Source organism: Sapajus apella, unplaced genomic scaffold, assembly GCF_009761245.1.
Source record: "Sapajus apella isolate SASKATOON/1434 unplaced genomic scaffold, GSC_monkey_1.0 scaffold33, whole genome shotgun sequence".
NCBI lineage: Eukaryota > Metazoa > Chordata > Mammalia > Primates > Cebidae > Sapajus > Sapajus apella.
Genome location: NW_022436973.1, coordinates 22,980,301 through 22,994,952, shown reverse-complemented (window position 1 = coordinate 22,994,952; position 14,652 = coordinate 22,980,301). Strand labels below are relative to the sequence as shown.

General features: G+C 54.0%; 1 protein-coding gene across 2 annotated transcripts; it reads right to left on the bottom strand.

The window, feature by feature from the left end:
* Positions 1–1,411: 1,411 nt before the first annotated feature.
* CPXM1 (carboxypeptidase X, M14 family member 1) lies at positions 1,412–7,925 on the bottom strand. 2 transcript variants are annotated; one of them, XM_032295606.1, is made up of 14 exons: positions 7,686–7,925; positions 6,110–6,271; positions 5,813–5,922; positions 5,537–5,676; positions 5,344–5,434; positions 4,532–4,682; positions 4,346–4,434; positions 3,887–4,010; positions 3,607–3,803; positions 3,342–3,524; positions 2,959–3,256; positions 2,645–2,784; positions 1,884–1,986; positions 1,412–1,778 (listed from the first exon to the last, which is right to left on the bottom strand). In XM_032295606.1, exons 1-14 carry the CDS (start codon positions 7,855–7,857, stop codon positions 1,537–1,539), a joined length of 2,202 nt encoding a protein of 733 aa, XP_032151497.1. In that variant the 5' UTR covers positions 7,858–7,925; the 3' UTR covers positions 1,412–1,536. The 2 variants fall into 2 exon arrangements, with proteins under 2 accessions (XP_032151497.1, XP_032151498.1); XM_032295607.1 differs by having other exon boundaries at positions 3,342–3,521.
* Between the last annotated feature and the right edge of the window lie 6,727 nt (positions 7,926–14,652).

The following is a 14,652-nucleotide window of genomic DNA, read 5'->3' as shown; positions in this document are numbered from 1 at the left end:
ACATGTATCTCTTCATACTACGTGAACAACTTCCTGTTAACCTATAATTATTTCAAAATAAAAAGTTGGCCAGGCATGGTGGCCCACCTGTGTAATCCTAGCACTTTGGTAGGCTGAGGCAGGCCAACCACTTGAGGCTGGTCAGGAGTTCAAGACCAGCCTGGCCAACATAGCGAAACTCCATCTCTACCAAAAATTATAAAAATTAGCCTGACTTCATAGGTCAGGGACTAGAAAGTGGGAGGAAATGAAAAATGATTCTATTTCTGACCCTAGCCATGGCAGGTGATTGCTTGTGGCTGCAGGTAGTCACAAGTGATTATAAGCTCCAGCACCATCAGCAAATACAGGTTATCAACACCAGACTAAGGGTGCTATCCTGATTCCTGCGTAAAATTCCCTTCCTTTTTTTCAATCCAGCTCTTTTTTGTTTATTTTGTTATTACCACGCAGGTTGGAGTACAGTGGCACCATCATGGCTCACTGCTGCCTCAGCAGCCTCCACCTCCTGGGCTCCAGTGATCCTCCTACCTCAGCCTCCCTCAGACATGTGCCACCACACCTGGCTAAGTTTCTTATTTTTTATTTTTGTAGAGGCGGCATCTTGCTATGTTATCCAGGCTGGTCTCAAACTCTGGGCTCAAGCAATCCTCCCACCTCAGCCTCCCAAAGTGCTGGGATTATAGGTGTGAGCCACCACACCCGGCCTCATCCAGTTCTTCCAACACCTTTCTATCCCATTTCCAGCATTAAATTTCCCTCCACTTTAAATGCCTAGAATGGTTGTTTACCTGGCAAGACACAGACTGACACACAACTTCCCCTTCTGTCTGATAGAAACTCATCAAAGCCTATCGAATGGCTGAAGCAAATTCAAATATTCACAGCTGACCCACTTTTGGCTGACCCTCTTCATGGAAGCCATCCCTGTCCATACTCCACACCCTGCCCACCTCCCAGCTGAACTTATAGAGTCACTAACTCTGCGGCATCCTTGACTGCCTGAGCCCTGTTGATCTGCAGTGCTGTATTTCACGTGTGCAGCCCCCTGCACTCCCACGGCACCTAGCCACCATGCTGGCATGCCTCGCAATGTGCTGAACTGTCCTTTCCCTTGACTGGGAACCCCAGAAGTTTGAGCGCAGGCACTGCTGATCCCAATTCCTTACAATGAGCAGGTGCTTACCGAATGCCTGGCAGCCCTGTAATGGTACCTGTAGCAGAAGCTGGTCCGCAGAAATGAGTTTCTCTGCTAGGCCCTTGGTTCAAGAGCCCAGCTGGGATCCTCTTTTCATACAATGTGTCCAGAAGCCAAGTGATGAGAGTGTGCAAGTGTGCAGAATAAGAACTGAGGGGTGGGCTGAGGCCCGCCCCAGGAGGAGGACCTGGGGCACAGAGACAACAGGAAGACGAGCTAAGGTACTGGTAGCTTTAATGGGCCTGAGCACCTCTTCTTCACTTTGCCCCTCCCTCCCTACTCTTCCCCTTCCGTTCCTGACAGGTCCAGCCTGCCCTATGGCTCTTAAACCACAGCTATCAATCCTTCTGTCCCCTCAGCCGCTCCAGGCGCCTGCGAAGATCCGGGGGCACCTTGGCCCCAGCTGCCAACAGCTCGCGCAGTCTCTGTTTGGGAGTCTTGGTGAGCACAAAATTGCAGGGGAATGGGCCCTCTTCAAAGGTGACCCGGCAGCTCCGTGTCACTGAATGGTAGCCCTCGGCACTGGCAGTCACCATGTAGTCCCCTGGGGTCAGCAGACGCCAGTAATCCCCGCCCCGCGCTGAGGAGAGTGAAGGGCAGGATCAGGAGCCAATCAATGATCCTCAGTTTCTTCCCAAGCCCCCAGCCCTCCAGCCCCTTCCCCTGCCCTCCCGGTCACACACACCCGTTGTCACATCATGGTTAATCCCATCCACAGCAATGACAGCATCAGCAATCCCAAGCTCCGTGTCCTTGTCCCGCACCACTCCCGCAATGCCCATGCGCACCTGTGTGGGAAAAGTTTATCAGAGCCCTTCCCTTTCTGCAGAAGAACGTGACCTTTAGTTAACTTGCTGGCTCTGTTCCCCTGCAAACCTGATCAAAGTGGTAGGTCTACCATGTTCCTAGGTAACACTTCTGGTAAATAATAATTATACATTATATATATATATATATATATATATATATATATATATATATCACATCTGGACTAAGAAAACGAGAAATACCTGGTAGGAAGGCTTATGTTTGGGCTTTCCCAGGTTATTGGGCTTATCTTTGGTAGACCCTTTGGAAGCTCTGCTTATGGGGCCATGACAAGGGATATGAGATCCATGGAACATGAAGCTTCTACGCCAGGACAGTTCCTGCACCTGCCTCGCGTGCATCTCTCCTGAGGATAGCTCTGGTACAGCGTCATGGACCACCACCTAGACTGCAGTGGAGGCTCCTCCCAGAGGCTCTAACACGGATGCCACACTGCTGGCAAACTGTGCTTCCTGTCCTGTGTGCTTCCAAGACAATCTGATCCCAAGCATGGCCCATGGTATCTTGTGAGTCTGAATGCTCAACTGGACCTTAGAAGAACCCCTGGTAGGAGCTGTAGCCTAAATGAAGAGCAGGAGGGATTAAGGCAGGCAGGGGGCCAGGGGACTTAGATCCAACCTGCTCCAGGTAAGTGAGGAGGGCGTCTTTGTTGTTCTCCCACTCCTGGGGCAATTCACTCTCATGAGGGAACTTGTCACAGGACAGCTCCACAGTGACCTCAAAGCAGTTGGTGTGTAGGTAGCTGAAGTCATTCATGCCTAAGGGTACCAGACACTGGTGCCTAAGCAGGCAGGATGGAGTACCATCCTCCCACTCCCCTCCCTTCTCTGAGAGACACTTCAGGGTGGGAACTGACACCAGGCTGTCTTATCAGGGCAGGGGTGGGGTGGGGGAGTGGGGGGATGGTGCTAACTCCACCCTCAGGCACATACTCCCAGGGACTGTGTGCCAGTCAGCCCCATTGATGATGTTGCCATGCATGGAGAAGTCCTGGCTATGGCAGGGTCGGCGGCTGGTGTCCTGCATGGCCAGATTACTGCCAGCATAGACCGTGCTGAGCCAGCGAAACACAGCATCATCCGGTGTGGGCGTGAGCTCGCGGGCAGCCCAAGGGCTGCGAGTCATGTCGAATGGATAGGACACCACGAGCTCACCCCCATGAAGGTTGGCACTTAGCACAAAGGGGATCCGCTTCATCCACTCGATTACTGCCCGAGTTTCAGGAGCCACCTGGATGGGGCAGGTCAGGAGGGGCAGGAGACAGAGACAAGGTCCGACCCCCACAGCCCTCCACTGCCACCTTCAGAATACTCACAGTGGCATTGGGCAAGGTATAGTAAGTGGGCAATGGCACATGATGGTTGGGGACGATGTGGGGCACCTGCCCCTCGTCCTGTGCTTCCCACAGTGGTGTGTTGAGGTCAGCAAAATTGTGGTTAAGGTCAATGCTCTGGACGTTCCATCGGCCCTCTGCCCAGCCCACCAGCTCTGAGCCCTGCTAGGGAAGGGGCTTGTTCAAGCTGAGCAGGTCCAGGCACCAGGGCAGAAGGACAGAGTGGCCCTCGTGCCAGGTGGCCTACCCGGCGGTAGGCGATCTCATAGCCATCAGGGTTCATGGAGGGCAGCAGGTGAATGCGCATCTCAGTGAGCAGCCGGGTCACCCGTGGGTTCCCTCGCAGGAACTCATGGCACAGGAACTGCATCAGGAGCAGAAGCAACTCCCGCCCCAGGGCCTCGTTCCCATGCATGCCAGCTACGTAGCGCACCTCAGGCTCCCCTGGGGACACATGGGGACTTGCAGCTGGCTCATGCCCAGGGCCCTGCCCTGTGCCTACCTCTCCCCACTCCCCCTGCCAGTACCCAGCTCATGCTCCCCAGGCTGGTCCGACATTTCCATCACATACAGCTTCAGGCCCTGGTAGCTCTTCCCGATGCTGTAGATGCGGGTGATGTTGGGGCACTGCTCATTCACCTGCTTCATCAGCTGGTGGGCGGAGTGTAGCATGGCATGAGGCATGGGAGGGGTATGCCCAGGGGCACATCACATGTGCCATGAAAAGACTTAAAAAGTCAGCAGTGGCCCACACAGTGGGCATCCCAGCATGGTACAGGAGGGGAGCGGCAGCAGAGCCGGGAGGAAGGGGCAGGACAGGTGAGGCCCCATAGTAAGGGAAAGTGGGACGGCGCTCAGGAGAGAAGGCTGAGACATCAGGAGGCAGTGGGGGCACACAAGCGCAGTCACAGCAGGTTGTGCCCCGGTGGGAGGCGGACCTGAGATGGGTGGGCCCTCCTTCCCAGGTCATAGGAGTTATATCTGACCTTCCTCATGGCCTTGTAATTGTGATGCCGAAAGTCCAGAGGATCAGAGGATCCCCACGAAGGAGCCTCAAGGAATAGGTCATTGGGATCTGGTGGAGGTTGAGTTTATGGTAAAGGGCATGTCCACAGTGGAAGATGCACCCTGCATCCAGGCCCTGCCCAACCAGCCCTGGCCTGACTGCCCACCTGAGACGGGACAGGCCAGGATCTCTGCCCGGAGGCAAGATGTGCCTCCCTGGAGCCAGGTCTGGGGCAGCAGGCGAATGAATCGGGCCACCTGGGGCTCAGGCAGGAGGTTCAGCACTGGAGTTTCTGGATCTGAATTGGCAGGAAATACCTGGGGGCAGCAAGTTATCTGTTGTGGCTGCTCAAACCCCAGACCTGGCCCAGGACCTGGGGAAGGAGCTCAGGCCTCCAAGCTCACTGTCTCCCTACTCCTACTGTGCTCAGCTAGAGATTTGTACTCTGAGTCAAACACACACCCCGGCCCACAGCGCCTGCCAATGGGCAGCCCTAGGAGCCCTGCTCTCTGGGTTGGACTCAGTTTATTAGACCAGTTTGGCCACATGACTCAGGGGAAGCCAGTCCTAGGGCTGGCCAGGACTCCACCCTGTAGCCTGATGTAAAAAGAGGTCCATGAGACGCGGAAGTGTCTCATGGACCTCTAGTCCACTCCTCTAGTGGCTCCTCCAGAGCCACGAGGAGGCAAGAAGTGATGTGGGCCAGAGGCCCCAGGCCAGAAGGGGCGTGCCAGGACACAGCTGTACCGTGAAGCAGCACCCACCCTGTGGTGGGGTTATCTGGGGAGGATGTGGCATGTCCCAAAGCAGCTGGCTCCCAAGGGTGCCTGCTGTGTGCCACCCTCCTGACAACAACTCCTTCCTCCTGGGAAGCCTAAGCAGGCATCTATTCTTTGTCCTCAGAGGAGCCTCAGCCTAGCCCAGGCTAGGCACACAACTCCCAGCATGGAGGGCCCCAGCCACAGTGGGACCACTCACCGAGTCCATCCCACTGCTGTGGTTCCTACTGCCCCACCAGGTCCGACTGTCATTGCTGAACTGGACCTTGTATGACGTGACCCAGTCATACCTGGCAGGAGAGGTGGAGAGAGACCATCAGTGCCCCCAGGACTCCCACCCCAGTCCTTTGTGTCCACCCATGACCTCCTGACATAGGGTTAGCCTGCCTCACCTCCAGACAGAGTTCCTCCCCTGTGTGATAACACCCGAGAAGCGGGTGGGGTGCCCAGCATCCACCTGAAACCATGGATTGGCATCCTGCTCCTCAGCACACCAGGCTCCGTCATATAGATCACCATCCTCCAGGCCTGACTGCAGATGCAGGACATGGTGCTCAGCCCCAGGTGGACAGAGTGGGGTAGGCCAGGACAGAGAGGGAGTAGGAGAGAAGCTCCCAGGGGCTGCCTTCCCTACCCTGAGACCAAGGCTCTGAGCCAGGATTACTGACCTGGATGTTGAGCCGTCCTCGGTGTGGTCCAAGACCAAAGGACTGGCTGCTGGATGCCTCAAGCCGACTATCCGAAACTCGCAGGGACTCCAGACCCAAAGGAGGACAGCCTGGGCCGGGGATGGAGCAGTGAGACAGGACCACAGGGATGGTAGCCAGGGCAGGTGGGAAGCTTAGCCTAAGCTTGCTCTTGTGCTAGGCAAGCAGGGGGCATGCCCATGCCCATGAGGCCAACGGCTGCGCTGGTAAAGTGCCCCAGGGGCTGCACGTCTGGACAGGGCCCTTGAGAGGCAGTACCTGGTTCTTGTTTCTCATGGGAGTTGAGGGTCCCTGCTGGACTGGAAGTCACAAGGGGCTTGGCAGTCACCAGGGGGGTGGGGTGAGTTAGCTTCCTCCGCTTTTTCATAATGACCTTTTTCTTCTTGATAACTCGAATCCGGACATGCTGTTCTGAGGTCCCTTGAGGTCCAAGAGGCACAGCATGGAGGAAAGGAAGAATGGTGAAACCCTGGATGGAAAGATCTGCCAGCCCAAGAAGACATTCGAGCCCACAGCAGGCTCTAACAGCCTAGGCTGACATCAAAGGTCTGCAATCTGACCCCAATCTGCCCCTCCGGCCACTTCCTTAGCTCCTCCTTCTCCTCTCTGAGGTGACTACATGCTTGGCTAGCCTCTCACCTGACCCTCTAACCCAATAGAGAGCTGCACCCGGCCTCTAGAAACTATTTGGTTGCTCCAAAGAGCTGAGTCTGGCACTTTACCTCCAGGCCTTTGCACTAGCTACCCTCTCCCCTGTAATACTACCCCTTGCCTCTGACTTTTTTCACCTAATTCCCGTTATTCCTTTGCATCTCGGCCCAGATGCCTTTCCAAGGAGGCTTTCTTAGTTCCAGACTAGGCATGATGCCCCAAAGCCCCGTGCTGCTTCCATTGTTGCATCTGCCCTCTGGGCTCAGATGGCCTGTCCTGGAATCCACGTCTGCCTGGGTGCGGAGGCATTCGGGGCTGGGCTTGTCCTCCTGCCCGCCTGCCCACCCTTCGACACAAGGCTCTGCACTGGGCAGGTGTGGGGGGTACCCATCCAAGCTCCACAGTTGTCTCCAGAACAGGCTGCCCATTTCCATATCTGGTACCCTGTGCTTTTGCCTTCCGCTTCCTTCTTGGCAGTCCCCCCCCCCCCGCCCCCCACTTGCCAGACTCTCCTGACTCGCGGACATCACCCTTCAGGACCCACCTCCACTTGCCTCCTCTAGAAATCCCTGAGTGCTATCCGCTTGCGCTCCTCCTCTCCCATCCCACATCTGGGAAGCCGGGATGTCAGGCTGCCTTCCTCTCCCGCTCTGCCCCATCCTCCCGGCAGCCTCAGCGAGGGGCTCTCCCTCCTTTCCTTTTGTTCCTTCTCTCCAGCCCTCGCCTTCAAACTCTCCTACAGAGTCTTGCTCTGCACCTTGAGAGCTTTTGCCCCTCTGTCTCCCCTCCTGCCGGCTCTGGCCTGTTTCCTCCTTGGTGAAAAGGGAAGGTTTGGGGCTTGGAAGAGGCAGCATCCCACTGGCGCCTGTCCTGGGACTGCCGACTAGGTCTGGCCGGGAAGCGGGGCTGCAGAGTCAGCAGCCATTGCTCACAGCAGGGAGTGAGGGAGGGGGTGAGTGTGAGTGTGTGTATGTGTGTGAGTGTGAGTGCGCGCGCGCGTGTGTGTGTCTGTGAGAGACAGTGCGTGTGGGTGCGAGTGTGCGTGTGGGGGGTGTGAGTTGCGTGTGTGTGTGTGTGTGCGTGAGTGTGCCTGTGCGCGCATGTGTTGGGAAGGGTCGCCCCACGGGGCAGGGGATGGGGCAGCCGGCTTGCGGGGGAGCGGGCTGGCGTTCGGGAAACTCACCTTTAGCCGTCCCCGCGGGCGGCTGTCCGGGTCTGCTAGGCGGGGCTGGAATCGAGCCCGGGACCTCGGTGGTCGCGGGAGGCGCAAGGCCCAGCACCGAGTTCCCGGGCGCCCCCAGAGCCGGGCTGACGGCCGGCGCGAAGGCGAATAAGGCGAGCAGGAGCGCCCACATGGCGGGGAGAGAGTGGCAGAGGCGCGCGGACGGCGGCGGGCGGTGGGTCGGTCTCTTCCTGCCGAGTGCGCCGAGCCCCCCGCCCCTTCCTGCCCCCCGCCCCTCGCAGCCTCCTGCCCGCCCACAGCCCGCTGTCCGCCTCGGTCAACTGAGAGTAGGAGAGGGCCGGGAGGCACGAGCGAGGCTGACCTCCGAGGGGGCCGCCCGGGGTCTCGGGACCGCCGACCCTGCCCTTCCTCTCCGCCGTCTGGGGCTAACCCGCCTCACTGGCGCGCTGCGCCTTTATAGTCTTCAAAGCCACACTGAGGAGAGCAAAGATCACCTGGTGGCCATCTAGCCGACCGCCGGGAGGCAAAGCCCCTTATCTGAGGAATTCAGAATGGCACTTCCCTGTGATCTAAAGCCACATCTGGTACCAGGCTTCCTTCCCAAGAATTTATAAGTAACTAGAATTTCTGTACATCTCCGGAATGCATGCATGTCCACACCCATTGTGCAACATTTGCTGACATCAAGGCACCAAAATATAGACAAATTTAACCATTTACATGACCTAAGTGACCAATGTGGTCCAAATTACCCTTCAGTTCCCCTCAGGGAGCTCAGTCCTCTTGCTGAAGCGCCAGCTGGGCTCTGCTGCACCGCCCTTTCCATCTAATAAAACTTTCCTTTTCAGACCTATACTGTTGTTGGTAAATTCTTTTACCACCCGAGAGCCAACCACTTCCCAGTTCCGGGGCTCTGACACCTCGCCTGGCATCTTGGTGGCCCCTATCAGGACTTTACTGGGATTTCCCTCTTCCTTTTTCTCCCTGCTTCTTTCCACGGTCTGGTTCTTTACTCTTGGGAACTGACAGTCTCTGGCGGAGGCAGCTCTTCCGTGGGATCCTGAACCCTAGAGAAGGGACACCTGGCTGTCCTTAACTTTCGGGGTGAGGGACTGGCCAGGGCTCTTTTCTGTTTTCGGACTGCCAGTGAACCCGCTTGAGTTCTCGTTGGCAATTGACAGTTTCCGGCCAAGAGCCATCCCCTAGTGTTACCCCAAGGCTAAGACAAAAGAGCTGTTGCCTGTCAGGGTGACAAGGTCATTTCACTTTAACACTCTGTAAGCCTTGTCCTGGAAGCAGCTGATCTCAGTTCTACACAGGGACCCCTCAGGGGTCTTGCAGTTCCTTGTCTAAACCCAACATGGGTTCAATTAATTCTGTTCCATCCAACTCATCCTTGGATTGCCTCCTTAAAAATTGTCCTATTGGTCCCATTTTGACCCACAAACTTAAAAATACTCATACAAGACTGGGCATAATGGCTTATGCCTGTAACCCCAGCACTTTGGGGAGGCTAAGGCAGGCATATCACCTGAGGTCCGGAGTTCAAGACCAGCTTGGCCAACATGGTGAAACCCTGTCTCTACTAAAAATACAAAGATTGGCCAGGCATAGTGACTCATACCTGTAATCCTAGCACTTTGGGAGGCCAAGGAGGGTGGATCACCTGAGGTCAGGAGTTCAAGATAAGCCTGGCCAACAAGGTGAAACCCTGTCTCTACTAAAAATAGTTTTTAAAAATTAGCCAGATGTGGTGGTGGGCACTTATACTCCCAGCTACTTAGGAGGCTGAGGCAGGAGAATCGCTTGAACCTGGAGGCAGAGGTTACAGTGATCCAAGATCAAACCATTTCACTCCAGTCTGGGAAAAAAAGTAAAACTCTGTCTAAAAAAAAAAAATTAGCTGGACGTGGTGATGTGCACCTGTAATTCCAGCTACTTCACAGGCTGAGGCGGGAGAATCCCTTGAACCCAGGAGGTGGAGGTTGCAGTGAGCAAAGATGGCACCACTGCACTCCAGCCTAGGCAAAAGAGCAAGACTCTGTCACAAATATACATATATATATATACATATATATATAGAGAGAGAGTAATATTTCTTGGATTCAATACAAGCTCCCTAATCAATCAATTTGGCCAATTAATGAAACTTTGGATTGCAAGTTATTTTACAACTTAAACGATTTTTTGCTGGAACCTTGGAAAGGATTCAGAGGTCCCATATGTTCAGGTCTTTTTGGCTTTATCCCCAACCCCAAAATCACATAAAAATTGTCATGTGTGCTTCCAAGAAACTTCCTCCCCTCCTGATTCTGATGTCTTAGATGATCCTTTTGCCTATTACACCCTCCTCAACCTGCTCAATCTTCACCTGCACCCTCTCCATCTTCTCCATTCCCCAGTCCATCCTCCCACTCACATACCCAAATACTTTCTTCCCTTCATGTACTCTCATGGGATTCACATATGCTACTAGTACAGAGTCCTCAGAAAAATCCCCAAAATATTTTGCCTCTCTCTGAGGTGGCTAATGAAAATTTGGGAACAAGCCGAGTTCATGTCCCTTTTCTGATCATGTCTGATCTTTTGCAAATTCAGTCCAAGTTGGGTTTATTTAGTCAGGATCTCTCTAAGTTCATTCAAGAATTTTGGACTTTAACTGTTGCCTTTGGTTTAACCTGGCAAGATGTATTTGTGATATTAACTACCTGCTGTTCCCATACTCACACACAAAAAATCATGCATGTGATCTTTAGCGTGGGCAGATGAAGCTCATGCTCCCAATCCTAATAACAGAGCTGGACAGAAGCTGTTCCCAACACGGAACCTATTGGCAATATCGGGCCGTCAATGCTGGCCCGAACAGAGGTGGGGTCACACAGGATCATATGGTAACTTGTCTGTTGGAAGGAATGAAAAACGCTATTATATAATAAAATCTATTAATTTTTCTAAATTATAAAAAATAATAATTTTGTATGTATGGAACTATCTGAAAGCCCTACCCTTTTCCAAGCTAGACTGGTGGAGGCCATGCACAATTACACACATCGAAACCCCAGGGGCCAGACACAGTGGCTCATGCCTGTAATCCCAGCACTTTGGGAGTTGGAGGTGGGTGGATTATCTGAGGTCAGGATTTGGAGACAAGCCTGGCAAACATGGTGAAACCTTGTCTCTACTAAAAATACAAAAATTTGTGGGCATGAAGGCGCACACCTGTAATTTCCTGCCTTTTTAACACTTATATGTTCAGTTTACAGTGATTTCATCTACAGATGACTATGCAATCCCAATACCAGCCTGCAACAGCAACTTCCATTTTTGTGGGGCCTCTTGATGGAATCTGGTCTTACCTCATGAACAAGTTTTTCATGACCCTTCATTACCTTCATGACAAAAAGCAAGAAAAGAAAAAAATGCAACTTATCCTTTCAAGGCCCCTTTTCAGCAGGAAGTAGGCAGACAGACTGGACGCTCCTCTTCACTGTGCCATTTTCCCTTTCTTGGGATCCTAACAGACAAGTAGACGTGAGCATGGAGAAATACAAAGGGTCAAAGATTTGCCCAAAGTATTTATTGGAGGAAAATGAGGAGAGCAAGGATCACCTGGTGGCCATCAAGCAGACCATCAAGAGGCAAAGCCCCTTATCTGAGGAGCTCGGAATGGCACTTTCCTATTATCTAAAGCCAAATCCGGTACCAGGCTTCTTTCCCTATTATTTATTTATTTATTTATTTATTTATTTTTGAGATGGAGTTTCGCTCTTGTTGCCCAGGCTGGGGTGCAATAGCGAGATCTCAGCTCACCACAACCTCCACCTCCCAGGTTCAAGGGATTCTCCTGCCTCAGCCTCTCTAGTAGCTGGGATTACAGGCAAGTGCCACCACGCCTGGCTAATTTTGTATTTAGTAGAGACAGGGTTTCTCCGTGTTGATCAGGCTGGTCTTGAACTCCCAGCCTCAGGTGATCTGTCCACCTCAGCCTCCCAAAGTGCTGGGATTATAGGTGTGAGCCACAGCACCCAGCCTTTTCCCTAGAATTTCTATATTTCTTCAGAATACACGCATGTTGAAACCCATTGTGCAACGTTTGCTGTCATCAAGGTACCAAAATGTCTACAAATGTAATCATTTACTATGACACATAACTAATGTGGTCAAAATTCCTCTTCAGTTCCCTGCAAGGGAGCTCAGGCCTCTCTTGCAGAAGCACCCCACTGCACTCTGCTGAAGCATTCTTTCCATCTAATAAAACTTTTCAAACCTATACTGCCATTGGTAAGTTCTTTTACCACCGGGCAGTCAACCACTCTCCGCTGCCGCTGCCGGGCTCCGACACCCCGCCTGGCACACAGCATTTCACTTAGCCCCTCGAGGCCCCCAGCCCGCAGCGGACATCTACTTTGTACTATGCACTATGCCAAGAGTTTTACACGTGGCCTCTCAATCAAACTTCATTTTACAAACTGGTAAACTGAGGCTCAGGGCGGCCTATTGACTTGAGCGAGGTAGGAAAGCTGAGAACTTTGGGAAGGAAACTACAACCCGAGAGGAAAAGCTATCCAGAGCCAGAGGCCCCTGGCAGGGCAGGTGGGACAAAAGGGGGAAAGAGTGAAAGGAAAATGAGGCGGCGGGGAACCCGGGGCGAGGGGAGAGGGCTGGTCCAGGAATCCTCCTGAACGACAATCCAGGGGGCCTAACCAGAGGCGGCGCGGCGGCGCTTCCCATCCCCAACCCGTGCCTCGCCCCTCCTCTCCTTTCCCTTCCCTCCCCTGCTTCTTCGCTCACTCACCCGGCTGCCACGTCCCGTCCCAGGGTTACATAACCCGGGGAGAGAAGCCGGAGCGATAGCCCACGGGCTGGGTGGAGAAGCCAAGGCTTGACGCGCGCCCTGACGTCCTCTCCAGCTCCTCGCTCCCCACCCGTATTGTCCTCGGGGAGCCGGCAGCCCGGGGTCTTTATTCTCAGGGCTGCCCCAGATCCGGAGATGCCCTTCCCGTCCTCCCTCCAAGGCCCCCTTTGGATCCTCCATTCCTGGTCGCCTCCTCAGAAGGAAGGAAACGCGTCCAGGGGTGTGCCTTTGGCCAGCGGTTGGCCTTTGCAAAGGGCCCTCCAGGGAGATGCTAGCATCCCCACGAGAAGCGAGAAGTGCTGCCCATAAGCAGCCGGGAATCCTCTGGTGTGCGCGGGGCCCTGCGGAATTTTTTTTTTTTTTTTTTTTTTTGCGGGGCCGCTATCTATATAAATGATTTGAATCACCCAAAATCAGCGTGTCAGCACCATTCTGGCGGCCCACGCTCGTACAAATCCCAGAAATAAATAGCGCGCCGCCGTCTGGGACTTCGGCCCACCACCCCAGGGACTACCCCATAGGCACAAGTCCTGGAGCTCCTCGGTCTGCCCCACGCGTGCTGGGTAAAGGGATAGAGAACCCCCGAAAGCGAGTGACCCCACAAGGCCCACGTGCAACTGGGTCACGCCTCGGAGCACCCCGCCTCGCTGGCGCTGCCGGTTCCCAGGCAATGGAGGGGAGGACAGCGAAATATTAATGGAAGCGCTGCACAGCCAGGAATCACTGGGCGCCGGGTGCGGGCAGAAGGGCAGCGGGGAAGCTTCCCGGAGGTGGGAGGCCGCGGTCTGAACAGGTCCTGAGGGTTGCTAAGCCTCCTACCAAAGCCCCATCTGGTCACCTCCAGGTCTCTGGTTCCCATGCCTATCCATGCCTCGCAGGGGTGTGGGAAGGAAAGAAGGGGCACAAGAAACAGGACATCTCAGCCTCCGGAAGCCTCCACCCCCTCCAAGCCGTTTCCCACACAGTAGCCAAATTGTGTCAAGTTTCTCCAGGCTTAAGTCCGCAGTGGGTTCACCTGCAAGGTCTTCATGACCAAGTTTTTCCTGCCACGCCTTTCCCACTCCATCTGCCTCCCTATCCCCTGGCTCCCATCCCTCCAGTCACACCGGCATTCTAGCTGATCCTCCCATGCACCACTCGTCTGCTGGCCTTTTCGCTTGTGCATAGAGTTTGCCTTCTCAGTCAGATTTCCTTACAATATCATCTGCTCCCAAAGACTTTCCCTTACTACCCTGACTAAAGCAAGCTCTTTCACTTTACACACTCTATCCTCCCACTGTGTAAATTACCGTCTTCAAGGCACTCAACACTGCAGTGATCTTGACTTACATATGTGTTGGCTGTTCAGGTTCCCCTGCCCCCAGCAGAAGAACTTTGTATCCAAATGTCCACAGTTGCACCTCAGAGCCTAGAACAGTACCTGGTCCCTAGTCAGCTCTCATAAAGTGTGTGTATAATATATTCAAGGCTAGAGGAAACAAAGCAAGGCTGAAAGGACCTCCACAACTGTGCCAGAGTTTGCGGGAGAGGACAGGGCAGGCTATGAACTGGAAGATGAGCTCCCAAAGTGACTGAGGTAAAGCAGCTGGCAATCTTTTTTTTTTTTTTTTTTGAGACGGAGTTTCTCTCTTGTTACCCAGGCTAGAGTGCAATGACACGATCTCGGCTCACCGCAACCTCCGCCTCCTGGGTTCAAGCAATTCTCCTGCCTCAGCCTCCTGAGTAGCTGGGATTACAGGCACGCACCACCATGCCCAGCTAATTTTTTTTTTGTATTTTTGGTAGAGACGGGGTTTCACCATGTTGACCAGGATGGTCTCGATCTCTTGACCTCGTGATCCACCCGCCTCGGCCTCCCAAAGTGCTGGGATTACAGGCTTGAGCCACCGCGCCCAGCCAGCAGCTGGCAATCTTTTAGGGGCCAGATCTGCAGGATGCTCCACTTCTTGTGTCTCCTGCATCAACTCCCCCCATTTCCCTTCCCACCACCGCACTCCCTGCTTCTCTGCCCTACTGCAACACTTAGGACCCCTTGGTTCCTTGCTGTGCCTCCTGAGTCCTGCAGCACTTTCTCACAGTCTTCTGCACTCCCAGCCCTGCTGCCACCACTGG